This window comes from Trachinotus anak, unplaced genomic scaffold (genome assembly GCF_046630095.1).
Source record: "Trachinotus anak isolate AG129_WGS33_773 ecotype Australia unplaced genomic scaffold, CSIRO_AGI_Tana_v1 ptg000014l, whole genome shotgun sequence".
Lineage (NCBI taxonomy): Eukaryota > Metazoa > Chordata > Actinopteri > Carangiformes > Carangidae > Trachinotus > Trachinotus anak.
The window spans coordinates 15,347,236-15,361,514 of NW_027273865.1; the positions used below are offsets into that span (position 1 = coordinate 15,347,236).

General features: G+C 38.9%; 1 protein-coding gene across 1 annotated transcript in view; it reads left to right on the forward strand.

Annotated features, from left to right (window-relative positions):
* Positions 1 to 10,679, forward strand: part of LOC139632430 (uncharacterized) — a 28,320-nt gene extending 17,641 nt beyond the window's left edge. Inside the window, exons 28-36 of the mRNA XM_071497349.1 lie at positions 1,938 to 2,012; positions 3,396 to 3,554; positions 4,266 to 4,325; positions 4,418 to 4,534; positions 6,015 to 6,166; positions 6,529 to 6,615; positions 8,819 to 8,965; positions 9,166 to 9,336; positions 9,565 to 10,679. Of these exons, the coding sequence (XP_071353450.1) occupies positions 1,938 to 2,012; positions 3,396 to 3,554; positions 4,266 to 4,325; positions 4,418 to 4,534; positions 6,015 to 6,166; positions 6,529 to 6,615; positions 8,819 to 8,965; positions 9,166 to 9,336; positions 9,565 to 9,675 (1,079 nt within the window). The 3' untranslated portion in view covers positions 9,676 to 10,679. The remainder of the gene's footprint in view (positions 1 to 1,937; positions 2,013 to 3,395; positions 3,555 to 4,265; positions 4,326 to 4,417; positions 4,535 to 6,014; positions 6,167 to 6,528; positions 6,616 to 8,818; positions 8,966 to 9,165; positions 9,337 to 9,564) is intronic.
* Positions 10,680 to 14,279: the final 3,600 nt, after the last annotated feature.

A 14,279-nucleotide genomic window follows, 5' to 3' on the forward strand; every position in this document is an offset into this window, starting at 1 on the left:
GAATGAGAAAGATGGAGTGACCACAGAGAGAGGACAGCTGTAGAGTTTGGCTGGTATCCTCACTCACCAATGAGGAGTGCCTGTAAATCAAGCAAACAATAAAAAAAATGTGCACTACCTAAAACACTAACTAAGTAGATATTCAATAACTTCTGTCTTATTCACTGTAGTGTCCAAGAACTAGGGTCTCAGTTTGGGGAAATGCACTTTTATATAATTTTAGGGATTTTTTTTATTGGGGAATATTATTCAATAACTTCATCTTCATACACTGTAGTGTCACAAAAATCATCTCAGACATCTATGGGCTCATACCTATTATATTACAACACTTAAGTTGGAGAAATGAGCATTTTCCTAATTTTGGGGATTTTTTAATTGGGAATATTATTCAATAACTTCATCTTCATACACTGTAGTGTCACAAAAATCATCTCAGACATCTATGGGCTCATACCTATTATATTACAACACTTAATTTGGAGAAATGAGCATTTTCATAATTTTGGGTATTTTTTTATTGGGAATATTATTCAATAACTTCACTTGTATGCACTGTAGTGTCAGAAAAATCATGCCAGGAAATTATTATTAGAAAAACCCAAATAAAGTGTTTCTCCAAATTAAGGGCTGTAGTGCAGTAAGTATGAGCCTATTGGTGTCTGACATCATTTTTGTGATTTTGTAAGACGGAAGTTACTGAATATTTGTGTAATAAGTGTTTTCGGTATTGCACTTTGTCGACGGTCCCTGCTCACTTCGCTCGCAATACCTGCTGCGCGTAGAAGTCAATGTTATTTCTCATCTCCGAGGACGGCTCGTTTCGATTCAAACTGGGTTGAAGCCACACAGTCTATGGTTGTGTAATCTCACGGTGCTGTACATTTGGCTCTGTCCACCCTGCAGTGGGAGAGTCACTTTAATAAAGTGAACTGCACTGCAGCTGAGCATTTAAGGACACCGCACCTTATTTACAGAACTGTTAATCTGCTAAAAACAACATCCTGCTTGTTGTGAGCCAGATAATGACGCTCGGAGTGCGATAGTGATGGGAATTTCGGCTCTTTTAAGTAAGCCCGATCTTTTGGCTCAGCTCACCAAGAAGAGCAAACGGCTCTCCATTTTACCACTTATACCTTTTAGAATTCAGCCAAATTTAGCACTGTTTTGACTTGTGATTTGTATTTGAACACATATATCACTTAAATTTCAATAAATTGCTGTAGCCAATTGCATTTACAGTTGTAAAGTCCCTTGTAACTCTCTAACTTGCTTGAAGAACCACTCTGCTACACAAAGCAGATGCCTATAAAAACCTAAGCATAGAAATTAAAATAGGACAGCTATTGACATTTTAATTTTGTTTTATTTAAACACACACACCTAACAAAACAAGTAAAGTACTGAAAAAAATAGAAATAGAAATACAGCAATCAAGTAAATGTGCTTTGTTAAAAATAAAACCAAAATGTTTTTGGTATGGAGAAAAAAATAATAAATAAACAACATAATAAAAAGAAATATACCCTGCTGGATAGGAGAGCTTCACTTTACAAATTCTACACTGTGCTTTCATGTTGTCACAACTGTCAAAATGCATCCAAATACTACTTCTTTTCTGTTTTCACTCATCTTTGCACCACACTCCTCTCTCTCCTGAGATGAGAGCGCATATTTCCGAAGCTCGAGAAAATACTGTTTTATGCTGTTAAATTACAGTTGTGTACTGTTATTAGGCAACCGACCACAATAACTGTTAATTTACATGATGGATAAATATTCAACAGTATTTTAGAATTATTATGAAGTACACTATTAAACAGTTGTATATTTAAATTTATAAATATAAATAAATTATAATTATGCAAACGGTGGCTATGTAGCAATAGCAACATTTACAGATAGCTTCTTTCAGCTTAATTTCTAACATGTTTCAGGTTTGTCAACAAAGCAGGCATATGGGTTGGAGATAGCCTCCAGAGTCTGGACAGCCTCCATGCCTGTGGTGAAAGGTATGTGCTTTTTCAGCCCCTTGAGCCATGTGATAACATTTGTATCTGTGTGTAGAAAGAGTGTGTGTACAATGCATGCCAAGAAATACTGTGACTTATGTTGATTGTCAAAAAGCATTAGATTAGAGCAGTGAGAGGGGAAACAAGACAATGTTGGCACAAATTCACTTAAAATTTCTAATCGCTGTAGGATGTTCTGTTTCTCTACATTGTGTTTCTTTAATGTCTCTGACTAGATGGAAATGGAGGAGAAGGAGGTCATATGATTATTATGATTCTGACCAACAAGTGTTGAAAATAATGTTGCTTATGCCAAAACATAGCTTGTATATGTAAAGGTATATGGCAGGTGTAGCGAGCACTAGGGTAAATTTTAAAAATGAGAAAAAAAAAAGCTCGCCAGTTAAGGTAAAATGCAATGCCTCGATATAATGTGTGTTGGGTCTTCAGAGAGCTAACTTTACAAAACAAACCCTCAGTGTCACACTGCGGTGAGGTCAAGTTGGGTTTTTGTCCTGTCTCCATGTCTTGTCTTGTCATTTCCTGTTTTATTTTGAAAAGTAACTCCTCTCGTTTCAGGTCACTTGCCCTTCCTCGTGTGTCTCGGTCTGATTGCCTGTTGAGTGTTTCCACCTGTCCCTTGTTACCCTGTGTATTTGAGTCTGCGTCTCCCTTTGTCTTGTGCCAGTGTGTTTGTCTTCGTCGATGTCTGCGTGCGATCACCACAGACTGCCACAGTCTTGTTTCAGTCCTGTACCCAGTTCCATTTGGTTTTTTTGTTCCTTCTAGATGAGAGAGTTTCAGTTGTAGTTTCATAGCGTAGTGCCTCCAGTATTCAGGAGAGTTTTTTTGTTGGTTTGACTTCTTTTTGTTATTTCTTTTGCCTCCGTAGCGGGAGTGATTTTCTGTTTCTATTAACGTTTCATAGTCTTTTGTGTTTTCCTCCTTTTAGTGGAGCGATTGTTATTTTGGTACCTTTTGTAGCCACGCTTTTCCTATAGGGATTTACATTAGAGCTAATTTTCGATTCTAATCTGATTTTTGCAAAAAAGTCTTTTATTGAAGCAATCCTGCATCTGTGTCCTGAGTCCTAGCCTGGTTGTGACACAGAGCTGCTTGAGGAGACGTGTTGATGTTTTTCAAATGAAATGGCTTGATCTCTGTTCTGCCATAATAAGCACCCCTGCAGTGAAAAGTAACCCCTGTCCATCTGGATTATGCAAACCCTAACCCTACCCTTAAGTGTAACCCCAACCAATCATCAGTCTTCATGCCTACACCTTACTTTAAGTGCGTGCTATTTAGGGCAGGGATGTTTATTACGGCACCACAGTCTCTGGCTGACAATGTTTAGAAAGACTCTTACATTTTGTGTTTCTAAAGGAAACTCCATCCAGTCCCTGAGGGAGCCTGTCAGTTTAGTGCGTTCCCAGGACACCGGTCTGCAGGCCAGCTCAGCACCGACACACACCTCACAAAGACACACTGCATCTTCGGGTATTCATTGCCAGGTTGAGGTGAAGCAGACAATTACACAGACAGGTGACACAAAGGAAAAATGAGTGGAGAAACAGGATGAAAATGCCTCTGTCCATAGGGCACGAAGGGTCACTGAATAGTTTGATGAGTATGAACCCAACTGAACACCACCACACGTGTGGCGGCCCAACACCTTAAGACCCTTTACAGTGGTTTTTCCTTTAATTTGTCACCTGTGTGTAGGTCTGATTATGAGACCCCTTCCACCCTGTGTTGCCCTTTGCTGTGCTTCAGTGCTATGTGAGCAAGCTATACCTAATACACTTATCCACACATCCATATATACACATAGAATATATTCTAGCTGGACAGCAAAGCATACCTCTGAACGTGTACTCTGACATTTTGGAAAATATGCTTATTTTCTTTCTTGCTCAAATTAAATGATAGATACCACTCTCCGTCCATTATAAATGTAACTACAGGTTAGTTTAACACAAAGACTGAAAACAGAATTTCTAAAGCTCTGCAACTTGTCGTTTTTAGTCTTTGCTTTTTGTATGGATGAAAACAAAGGAAATATAGTGATTAATTTATTGAGCTTTAGAGTCATTGTGGGAACATAAGCTAATTAGCTGGGTGTAGCTTTATACCAAACAGATTTGAGAGTTTCCTCATTAAACTCAAAGCGAGAAGATGAGTGAGACATGTTCCTAGAATGTCAAATTATTGCCTTAATGATTATGAGTTATTTTTATTTTGATTTCCTAACAGAGAGCCAACCTATGAAAGAGTCTGCTCAGCCTACACATGTATCTGTCCTCACAATTCCAGGTACCATCATGATGTAAAATGATCCATAGATGAAGCATGTGACATAGTATGTCGTGTTAACTTTATCCATCCATGTTGTATTTATTCCTCAGAAGAGGAGTGGACCAAGCTGCTGGAGCTCTCTCCTTTGTTCCAGCGGCTGAAGGCAGTGGAGCTACAGCTGAAGAGCTGGGCCTGTGGGGTGGGGCTTCTAAGAGGAGAGCTCACTGGTAGGTCAGATGGAGTTGGGAGGTGCCTTTTTTTTTTTTTTTTTTTTCAGAATCAGTTTTATTGCCAAGTATGTTTTCACATACAAGGAATTTTTTCTGGTGATTGGTGCAATTGAGGATCAGGGGGATCAGCAACAGTGGGGCTCTCTAGCCTTGTTGATGAGGCTAATAGCAGATGGGAAGAAGCTATTTTTGTGGCGAGAGGTTTTGGTCTTGAAGGACCGCAGCCTCCTGCCAGAGGGGAGTGTCACAAAAAGATTGTGTCCAGGGTGGGAGGAGTCAGCTACAATCTTCCTTGCACGCCTCAGAGTCCTTGAGGTGTACAGGTCCTGGAGGGATGGAAGATTGCAGCCAATCACCTTCTCCGCAGAGTGGATGATACGCTGCAGTCTGTTATTGTCCCTCTCCGTGGCAGCAGTGTACCAGATGGTGATGGAGGAGGTGAGGATGGACTCAATGATGGAGGTGTAGAAGTTCACCATCATAGTCCTTGGCAGGTTGAACTTCTTCAACTGCCTCAGGAAATACATCCTCTGCTGAGCTTTTTTGATGAGGGAGCTGATGTTCAGCTCCCATTTGAGATCCTGTGTGATGGTGGTTCCCAAGAAGCGGAAATGCTCCACGGTGGCCACGGGGGAGTCGCACAGGGTGATGGGGGTGGGTGGGGCTGGGCTCTTCCTGAAGTCCACTATCATCTCCACTGTCTTCAGAGCGTTTAGCTCTAGGTTGTTCTGCCTGCACCAGGTCACTGAACTAAGTAATGGGCCAACACGCAGAAGCTGTATGCACAGACTCACATATATATAAGTTCATACATGCACAAACACATTTAAGCCATGTAAACAGCATAATCATTGGGTATTCATAGACGATCAAGCATTACACACACCTCAGCGGTATTTTCTCCCAAACAGAACGTACCTGGAGAAAACTTGAATAAAGGCTTGATTTCTCTAAAATAATCTTTTTATATATATGAATACAGAAGAAGGGTCCCATTATGTGATGGTGCACTATTGTGAAAAGAGCAGATTACAGCCTCGTTTTTGTATAGTGTATTCTTCAGATTTCAGCACTTCCTGCATGTTTCAACAACTCTTACTATCTCACTCTCCAGAGCCTTGATGATGCACAGCAGGTAGACATTTGCTGAACCTGAAGTGTTGAACCATATGCTAGTTTGTTTGGCTTCAGCAACTCTGGGTTTAATTAACTTTCATCAGATCTGTCTAATTGAAGCTCTGCCAAATTATGTATCAAAAAATTGATCTTGTGGTGACTATAAAGAAACCAGTGTAGCAGCATGACTCTAGGGATGGCAATGTCAGTCTCTCTTAAATGTCTCAACACATATAGGATTCAGTATTCTGTGCAAATCACACAGGTCTTACTTTAAAAGGTGTTGAGTGTGCAGCTATGGCAGTACAGTAAGTAATAAATTACAGTTCTTGGCAATTATTGTGCTCTGTATTTTGTCCAGATGGAGGCAAGAGTTTCATAGATGTCCTTGATGCTCAGTGGGAATGTGAAGGAGAGCTGGTCCCTTTGGACCCGTCAGTTCTTAACCCCAGAGAGTTCCTGGTCTACCAGCACGGACTATTCCTGATGCACACATTGCATAATATGAACCTGGTTGGTACCAAAGTTTCACTCTTTTAACCCTGTTGACTATACATTTTTAAAAAATGAATTTTACTCTTTTATATTGAGGCTTTGAGCGGCCCCAGGCTATCTTTCAAACGTTAAATGTTTCTTGTGAGCTTCTGTGTAGGCCGAACTAATCAGGCAGGACACTACCACTGTATCCCAAAAGACCAAACGTACCTGGCCATTCAGACTGATATCATCCTTTCTCATCCAAATACCTTGATGTCTTTTCCTGTTACTTATTTCCTGTTACTGTATATATTATTTTTCCAGTTTTACTGTGAGCTAAGGTTCAGTTGGCATATTTTAATAAAAAAGGCTTAGATTGTTGTTTTCTTTTCCAACAGACTCCAGCCATTTCACTTCAGATAGCTGCTAGTCTCCCAAACAATAACTACACGAACAATGCCTTCAGAAATTCCTTCTTTTACCAGGTAAACTTGTCAGTCAAAGCAGAATTTGAAATTGTCTTTGTTTTGCAGTATCAGCACAATTGTTCAATTGTGTGGTTGCATAAGTAGCATCAACAAGAAAGAGTGCTCAAGTAAATGAGTTCACTATTTAAGTTGTGAGTAGTGCACTTAAAACAAATCAATAAAGCAGAGAATGTTTATTAAATTAAAATGCCTTGGAAATGGATGCAATAAAACACAGTGCTCCTGAAAGAATTTGTCCAAATTTGAAACAGCTCTGTAAAGGTTGTGAAATAGTGCTGGTTCACCTGAAACTATCAAATCCTGGGACTTGCCACTCTCACCGAGGTGCATTTAGAGAACATCATGTGCACTCTCTTTTTTTCTAATTTATTATTATTTTTTTATTCCTATATACCTTTGTGATTTTGTGGTGTGAGGATTCATTCTCTCTGCATGTACTGGGCTAACTTGTCCATAACCTCCCTGGAGAATGTTAGTAAATGCAGCTTAACTGGTTCACTCAGCTGGTTTGACGATGTTGAGAAGATCTATTACAGATGGTTATTATGATCATAATCTGTTAAACACCATTAATATCAGAAAGTACTGAACTTTTGTGTCACGTATCAAACACAGACAGACTTGTGAACTTGATACAGTAGATAAAGTTTTGATTTGTGGGTAATAGACCCATGTACAGCTGAAATGCTGTCCATGGTGGAAAGTAACTATTATTATATTATGTCATTATTGTGATATATGATTATATTGTATTTTCGAACATGTTGACGTTGTCTTACGTAATCCAAAGGGTACAAGCAGCTAAGGTGATGAAATAAGTTTGTTGTACTCCTGCTCTTGGTCAGGATGGTTTTCCTTCACAGTTTATGCACAATGATGTTCCGATATCGGTTAAACTTAAAGAACCAAAAAACTACCATACTGGTTAGCTGACCTGTCCTTTTTGTTAACAATGTCCTCAACACCTTCACTGGCTGCACTAATTTTTTTCACTCCACACTTATGTTGTTTGTGGTGCAACCGAACAACACACGTTTTAAAATACTGGCTGTTTGCCACTTGGTACATGGTACATTAGCAAGGGATATGATTTATCCCTTTATGAGCCAGGGACGGACTATTGGACTTTCCATTGAAAGATTTTCATATTGCTATTGATGAAGTGTCTATCACTGCTACATATCGCTATCATTTTATTTCCCAGGCCTAGTTACTAGTTACTTTAGAATTAATATTTTGTATACAACAAATTAGTAGACTTAAAAAAAAAAACCATTCAAAAATAGTGCAGGGAAATCTGTTCAAGGAGAAAATTAGTTAGTAGTACTAAGTGCAGCAGAAATAATAGAACAAATGACAAGAATCATCTGCCCTCTGACCAACCTTTCCCAGTACCTGAAGTTCAAAGCAAATCAGCTCAGTCAACACCACAACAGCAGCTTGCTGTGTCTGTCTGCTGTTTATATCTGTTTGGAGCCTCCTAATTCTGAAGGGGCAATTCAGTGAGTCTCAACAGTGAGAGACTTTATTGAACATTCTTTCCAACCCTGTTGATCCTTGGACACAAAAGATTCTGTCTCTGCTCACACCCTCACCCCCTCTGTTCATAGGGGAGAGAGGTCAGACTAAAAGACCCCTCAAATCTTTAAATAACCCGCTTTTCCACAACCTCCAGGTTTCCTGCATAAGCTCAGGGTTACAAAGTGTCTGTCTGGGTAGGTTTTACTGTTTCAGATTTCTCTAGAGTTCAGAGAGAATCCACATTTCCTAGGTGAAGGAGGAAACCAGCTGCAGACTGCAGGCAACCATTTCATGCTATGGCCATGCAAACACATGCATTAAATTAAGAGTTTGCAATATTTGAAGTATGTCCCTATTTTATATTACAGTGTGTAGTGCGGAACATGGATTGATTTAATGAGCACAACTCCAGCTTCAATAAAAAATGTAGTGCATTTAATGGCATTTGTGGTGCATTTAATGGCATGGCTGAGTGTACCTTAAGTAGCCACTTAACTCTATGTGAAGTGTAGTTGCCCAATTGCCTTTCAAATAGCAAGAAACACAACGTCATATTGTACATGTAATGCAATGTGGCGCCAAGCATGCTTTTTGTCAGTGGATTATGCATGTTTGTACATCTGCAGTGTGTTACTCAGAGTAACTCTCACATGCATGTGAATGACTGCTCTGTTCACAGGAAGCAGAGGAGATGCTCTTTGTCCGTCGCCAGAGGCTACACTCAGTTGGAGGCTTCTCTCTGCTGCTGCTCCACTGTCTGTCCCATGTCAAAGTAAAAGACATGAGCACTGACGCCAGTCCTGCCTTCCAGAGGCTTTTCTTCAATGTACAGACAAGCACTCAAAGCATGAAAAATTAATTAACATGTTTTTTGGAAAACATTGAAGTGATAGTACATTTTGATTTCAAATTTAGCTTCAATTAAGCTTTTATTTTTAGTTTTTATGGGTTTACCACTGATTATATGACTTTTACCAGTATGACATTTATTCAAACATTGTTGTTTTGCTTCATTTTATAATGTAGGTACTGCAGGCATGCCTGGGGGAACTGTTTCAGTCCAGACTAGGTATTCCCCCCTCTGGACAGGAAGCCAATTTGTCCTCAGGAGACTTACATGGGACTCTATCAGACTCTCTTGCTGCCTCCTTGCTTTACAGGCTTCACAAACCAAGCAGAGGATTGCTGTCTGAAGATGTAAGAACAAAATATTTCCACTAAGTACAATCATTTGCTATAGTATGCTAACCACATTTTAGCCACTATTCTAACATCTTTCAGATTGTTCAGATGAAAGATTCAGATTTGTTTATTATTATTTTGTCTGTCAGTAATGTGCAGCGTTGCAGCGTAACATTTGTGAGTCAAAGGGTAACCAGAGCAACCTTGCGTGCTTCTTGTGTCTGTTTTTGATTATGGGTGGAGGCAGTTGAAGAACTCCAGAGGAAGCACAAAGAAGCAGCTTTGTTCTCACATCTTGAAGGACTTTTGAGAGAGAGGAGCTCTACAGAGAAAGGCGGAGACCACATTGGATAAACACATGAACAGACCGCCATCTTTGGAAAAAAATCCTATGCTTTTCATAATAATCTAGCAGTTCGGAGGAGTCCAGCAAATGGAAATGCAAACCACTACCAGATTATAAACAGGAGGATATGGAGCTTTTTGGAAAGGTTCACTAAATCATTAAAATCATTGATCCTTCAGATAAATTATTACATGATACAGTATCAGGAATACTTACTTACTCCCCATTGTATTTTTCATTGTTAGGTCATGGATAAACCACAACATTAACCACAAATGTTCCCCTAAACCAATTTACCACTAACTTTAAAGCCTATTTTCCACCTTGTAAAATGTTCCATTTTCATCATAATATGTAGTGTTCTGCTTAGCCCAACATTTTAAATGCCTACTTGATTTTTCACACATATATTTTTACATCATATATCAGGTAATTCATCGAAATACTATATAAATACATTAATTGTGAGAACAAAATACCAATCAACAGTATTTTAAAAGTATGTTAGAAAATGTGTCTATCACATCTTTTGTGTCTACTCAACTAGTATGGTAGTTTGTAGTATGCAGCAATGACATCCTTAATGCCACAGAGAAGAGACGCTGTGGGTATAGTAAACTCAGTTGTTTGTTTAGTGTGGGTTGTGTTTCTATCATGTTTTTGTGGGGCATTACCTTGCATCCCAGTTTTTTTGTTTCTTTGTTTCTTGCAATCACTGATCACACAGAGTCATGTTGTAGGGTTTATTTTTATTTTTGTGCAACAAAACAATTATCAATTATTCCACTGTAAAACAGGAGCTAGCTTTTTCATACAAATTTTAGCTTTTAACATCACAAGCATTATAATGGCTATCATGGCGTCTTTTTGTGAGTATTAAGAAGTACGTAGACCATCATATGCGTACAATGTGTGTGTGCGGGCGCACATTTTTTTTAGACATCTGTTTCTTTTTATGGGTGAGGGAGGGACGGTCCATGGTAACAAAAGCTCTGCAGAGATTCCAACACTTTTTATGGCAAAACCTGGCGCCTTCAGTCTTGTTCAATGCAACTGAGTGGCTTTGAGAGCGATGAAAATGATGATCAAAATTATTCCACAGACAAGCCCGATGACATTTAGGATCTTGGCTGTCCTTGATGCATCCTCAGCTATAGCTGATTCTCCTGCAGCATTTGCATTTTGTACCTTTAAAAACAATGAAAAGTTTTCAAATTCAGATTCACTTTTTTTCAAATTCAGATTCACTTTTAAAATGCTTTTAAAAACTGAAAATGCTTTGTATAGATTGAATTTGATTATAAAGCAGCAAAAGGTTTGATATTCAGGAAAAGTTACTTACCTTGCAGGAGAAGATGATAGCAGCAATTCCAAGAGGCAAACAACAGCATAAAGTGTTTAAGATGGACCATCCAAGGTAGGCTGGAGCGGCAGAACGAGCTTGGCCTCCTTCCATTATGGCTCTTCTTCTCACTTTAAGTGAATGGGAGTTATGCTTTGTTGGCCAGTGTCTGGACTCAATGGCTGGTGGGGGTTGTGGCTTATACATTTATCCTCTGTGGGTGTGGTTTAAGGGGTGTATAAGACTAGAACAGTTATGTGAGAGACCAGTGGATAAAACAAAGTCGTTATTCCTATTTGCTTTCACAGACGGGGCGCTGCTTGTTTTTTTAGGCTGTACTGGATGGAGTAGATATAGATTGTGGAGACTTCAAGATGGAGCCAAAAAAGCCCCAAATTACTCATTTACAGCTTTGAAGAGCCTCATACCTGGTTGGCCTCTGTGTTTTACATTCAGTTTAACACAGGGTAAATATGTTAATTCTACTTAGATCATTTTGAAACATAATAGTTAATTCAATTCAATTCAATTCTCATTCCTGCAGAATGAGAACAGAGAGAGGGAGAGAGAGGACAAGCACAAACTACAGGAGAGAAAAAAAATGCAAAGTTAATGGCATAAAGTAGTCGAGAGAGAGTGAGAGAGAGAGAGCCCAGTGCATCATGGGAATCCCCCAGCAGTCTATAGCCAGCTCTATAGCAGCATAACTAAGGGATGGTTCAGGACATACCCGAGCCAGCCCTAACTATAATCAGTGGATACAATTTAGTTAGTACAATGACATTAATTTTATTATTTATTGTGTCATGAACAGTGTCCTGTCCACATAGATTTATAAGATACCAAAATACTGTTGCAGTGATAAAAACTTTTTAAATTAAAAAAAAAAAATGACTATAAAGCGTAGCCCTAAAGTCACAAACATGGAATTGACACTTCATCTTCAGTCTCATGAATAACATAACAAAAAAAAAACAAAAACTCTTCTCTTTTCTTTCCAGGGAGATCTGTAAACCGGCCTGTTTCTATAGATAATCACAATGTACCAGAATGTAACACTGATGTTTTTCAGTGACAGTGTGTTTGCAATTTAAGTTTGTAGACTAACATCTGTCGTGTTTACTGTGCCGGTATAAAAAGTTTTAAAAACAGCTTAACCTAACTAGAGTCAAATTTTTTTCTAGCTTGCAATGCAGTTTTCAAGTGCGGTTTGTCTTTTGACAGAACATCAGAAGAAAGACTGGAGTTATGAGCAGATTTATTGTGCAAAGGCAGATAAAGAGGAGAGCATTTAATCAATGGCAGCACTGTGCGTCCAGTGTATGTCATCCTGTGAGGCATGAAACTGTGGTATCTATAGCAGTACGAATTTAGGCACAGAAAATCCCTTCCCTATGAGCCGTCACTGAAATAACTCCTATACTCAGTCCAGCTCCATACTGCAGTGTAGCAGAGTTTATTTTTTCTCAACAGCTGTCATGTACAATGAAGTCTGGTAATTATTCTCACAAAGTTCATAAACAGCAGCTGGACATTCAGTTCTACAGACTAGCTCTATTGTGAAAGCAATTACATCTTTTGCTTCATATCTACAAGTACAAGCATCTTTTTCTGCATGCGTTTTACTTGTTTGAGTGCTCATCATACTCCTCATCACTGTTAGGACCTTTCTTTCTATATGTCTGGCTGTGATCCCTCTTAACCTTTGAGGTCTTGGTTCTGGAAAACTTTGCATCCTGCTATTTAAAGACTTTGAAAGCCTGTCACTGTGGAATGTGTGAGATGTAAGCAAAGTAGTATTTCAATCAACTTATTAACAAACATTCACACTGCTGGTGTAAATAACGTTAATACAACCTAATATTTCAATAAAACCGAAGTGAATGGCAAGTGAGGCAGCTCAGCTTTGTGTTGCTGGAATGCTTTTATCCTCATTTGCTTTGTACAAGTGACGACAAACAGCCCCACTGTCTGTGGATGTTGTTATCTGGAATGTAGCTGGGGCTTTCAAGGGATGAGGTCAGTACACCCATTCCTTACTGGAACACTTTATGAAGACGGATGTTTCCTCATTTGATTTTCTGGCCTGTGTGGTTGTGAGAGCATTCACTTTTCACACCAGAAATAAATTGGCAGGCTACAGTGTCGGTCCTTATGCAATGAATGAACACACTGCCTCATCAGAAAGTTCAATGTGTTCATATTATCTGAATGACAAACACAAAGCATGTACTTGGCATTTCACTTTATGTTTTGCAATATATTCAGAATTAGAGAGAATTTCACATTGCACTGAAGTAAATGGTCCAGACAAGCATAAAAAGCTGAAAGCCATATGTGGCATGCTATGCCACACCATGGAAACCTTTTAAATTTGGTTGACGTTTGATTAGAAGACCATAATCCACACTGTGACTGCTCTAGCTACCACACCCAAATGTGGAAGTGTGTCTCAGCCCATACCTCAACAACAGTGCTGTTGGTTGTTTTGTTGACAACTAGAAAGCTGGCTGAAGGGTAAAATTAGCACTTTTACATACAAGAGTGCCTTTAGCCATTTGTCTTTCTCTTGAGCTGGACCCTGTAATTGCGGTGTCAAAGTTCTATTGACTACTACACATCTAACATAAATAATGTTTATCTACTCTTTGTCCTTGTGTCAGTATAATGTTTTGTTTCCTGCTAATATTTTACAAACTGTCCTGGAATTGATAAAAACATATGTATCAAGCAAACCCTTCATTTGCTTTAATGTTACTTTTATTTAGTTATCAGTAATTCATTCATTAAAACATTACAGCAGACAAAATTTTAAAAAAGTAAAGACTTTAATGTCCATGTACAAAATATGTGGTGCAGTGCTAAACTGATTAAGCTTATCAAAGCTAGTGCTTTGTTCATCCTCTATTCATTTTGTGGCTATATTAAAGTCTTAGTTTACTCACTGTATATATTTACATTTTTCTTACGTCGGTAAGTCATATCTTACTTCTTTCTAAAGTTATGGCAGCATTGAATGCTTATCTAATAAATAATGAGAAAGCTGATTTTAGTGTAGGCGCAGCTGTTTCTCTGTATGTGTCTTTAACCACAAGGAGGCAGTGTTGATCTATCGCTCAGAAATAGTAAGGCCGGAGTTCAAAAGGGGAGGCCCCTGCACATCAAGAGCCACACTGAGCGGGAGGTTAGCTGAAGTACTCAGGAGATCTGTCGTACATGATCTCTGGCCTCTCTGTACATGCAATCCCTTCTGTAGCACAGTAGGGATGC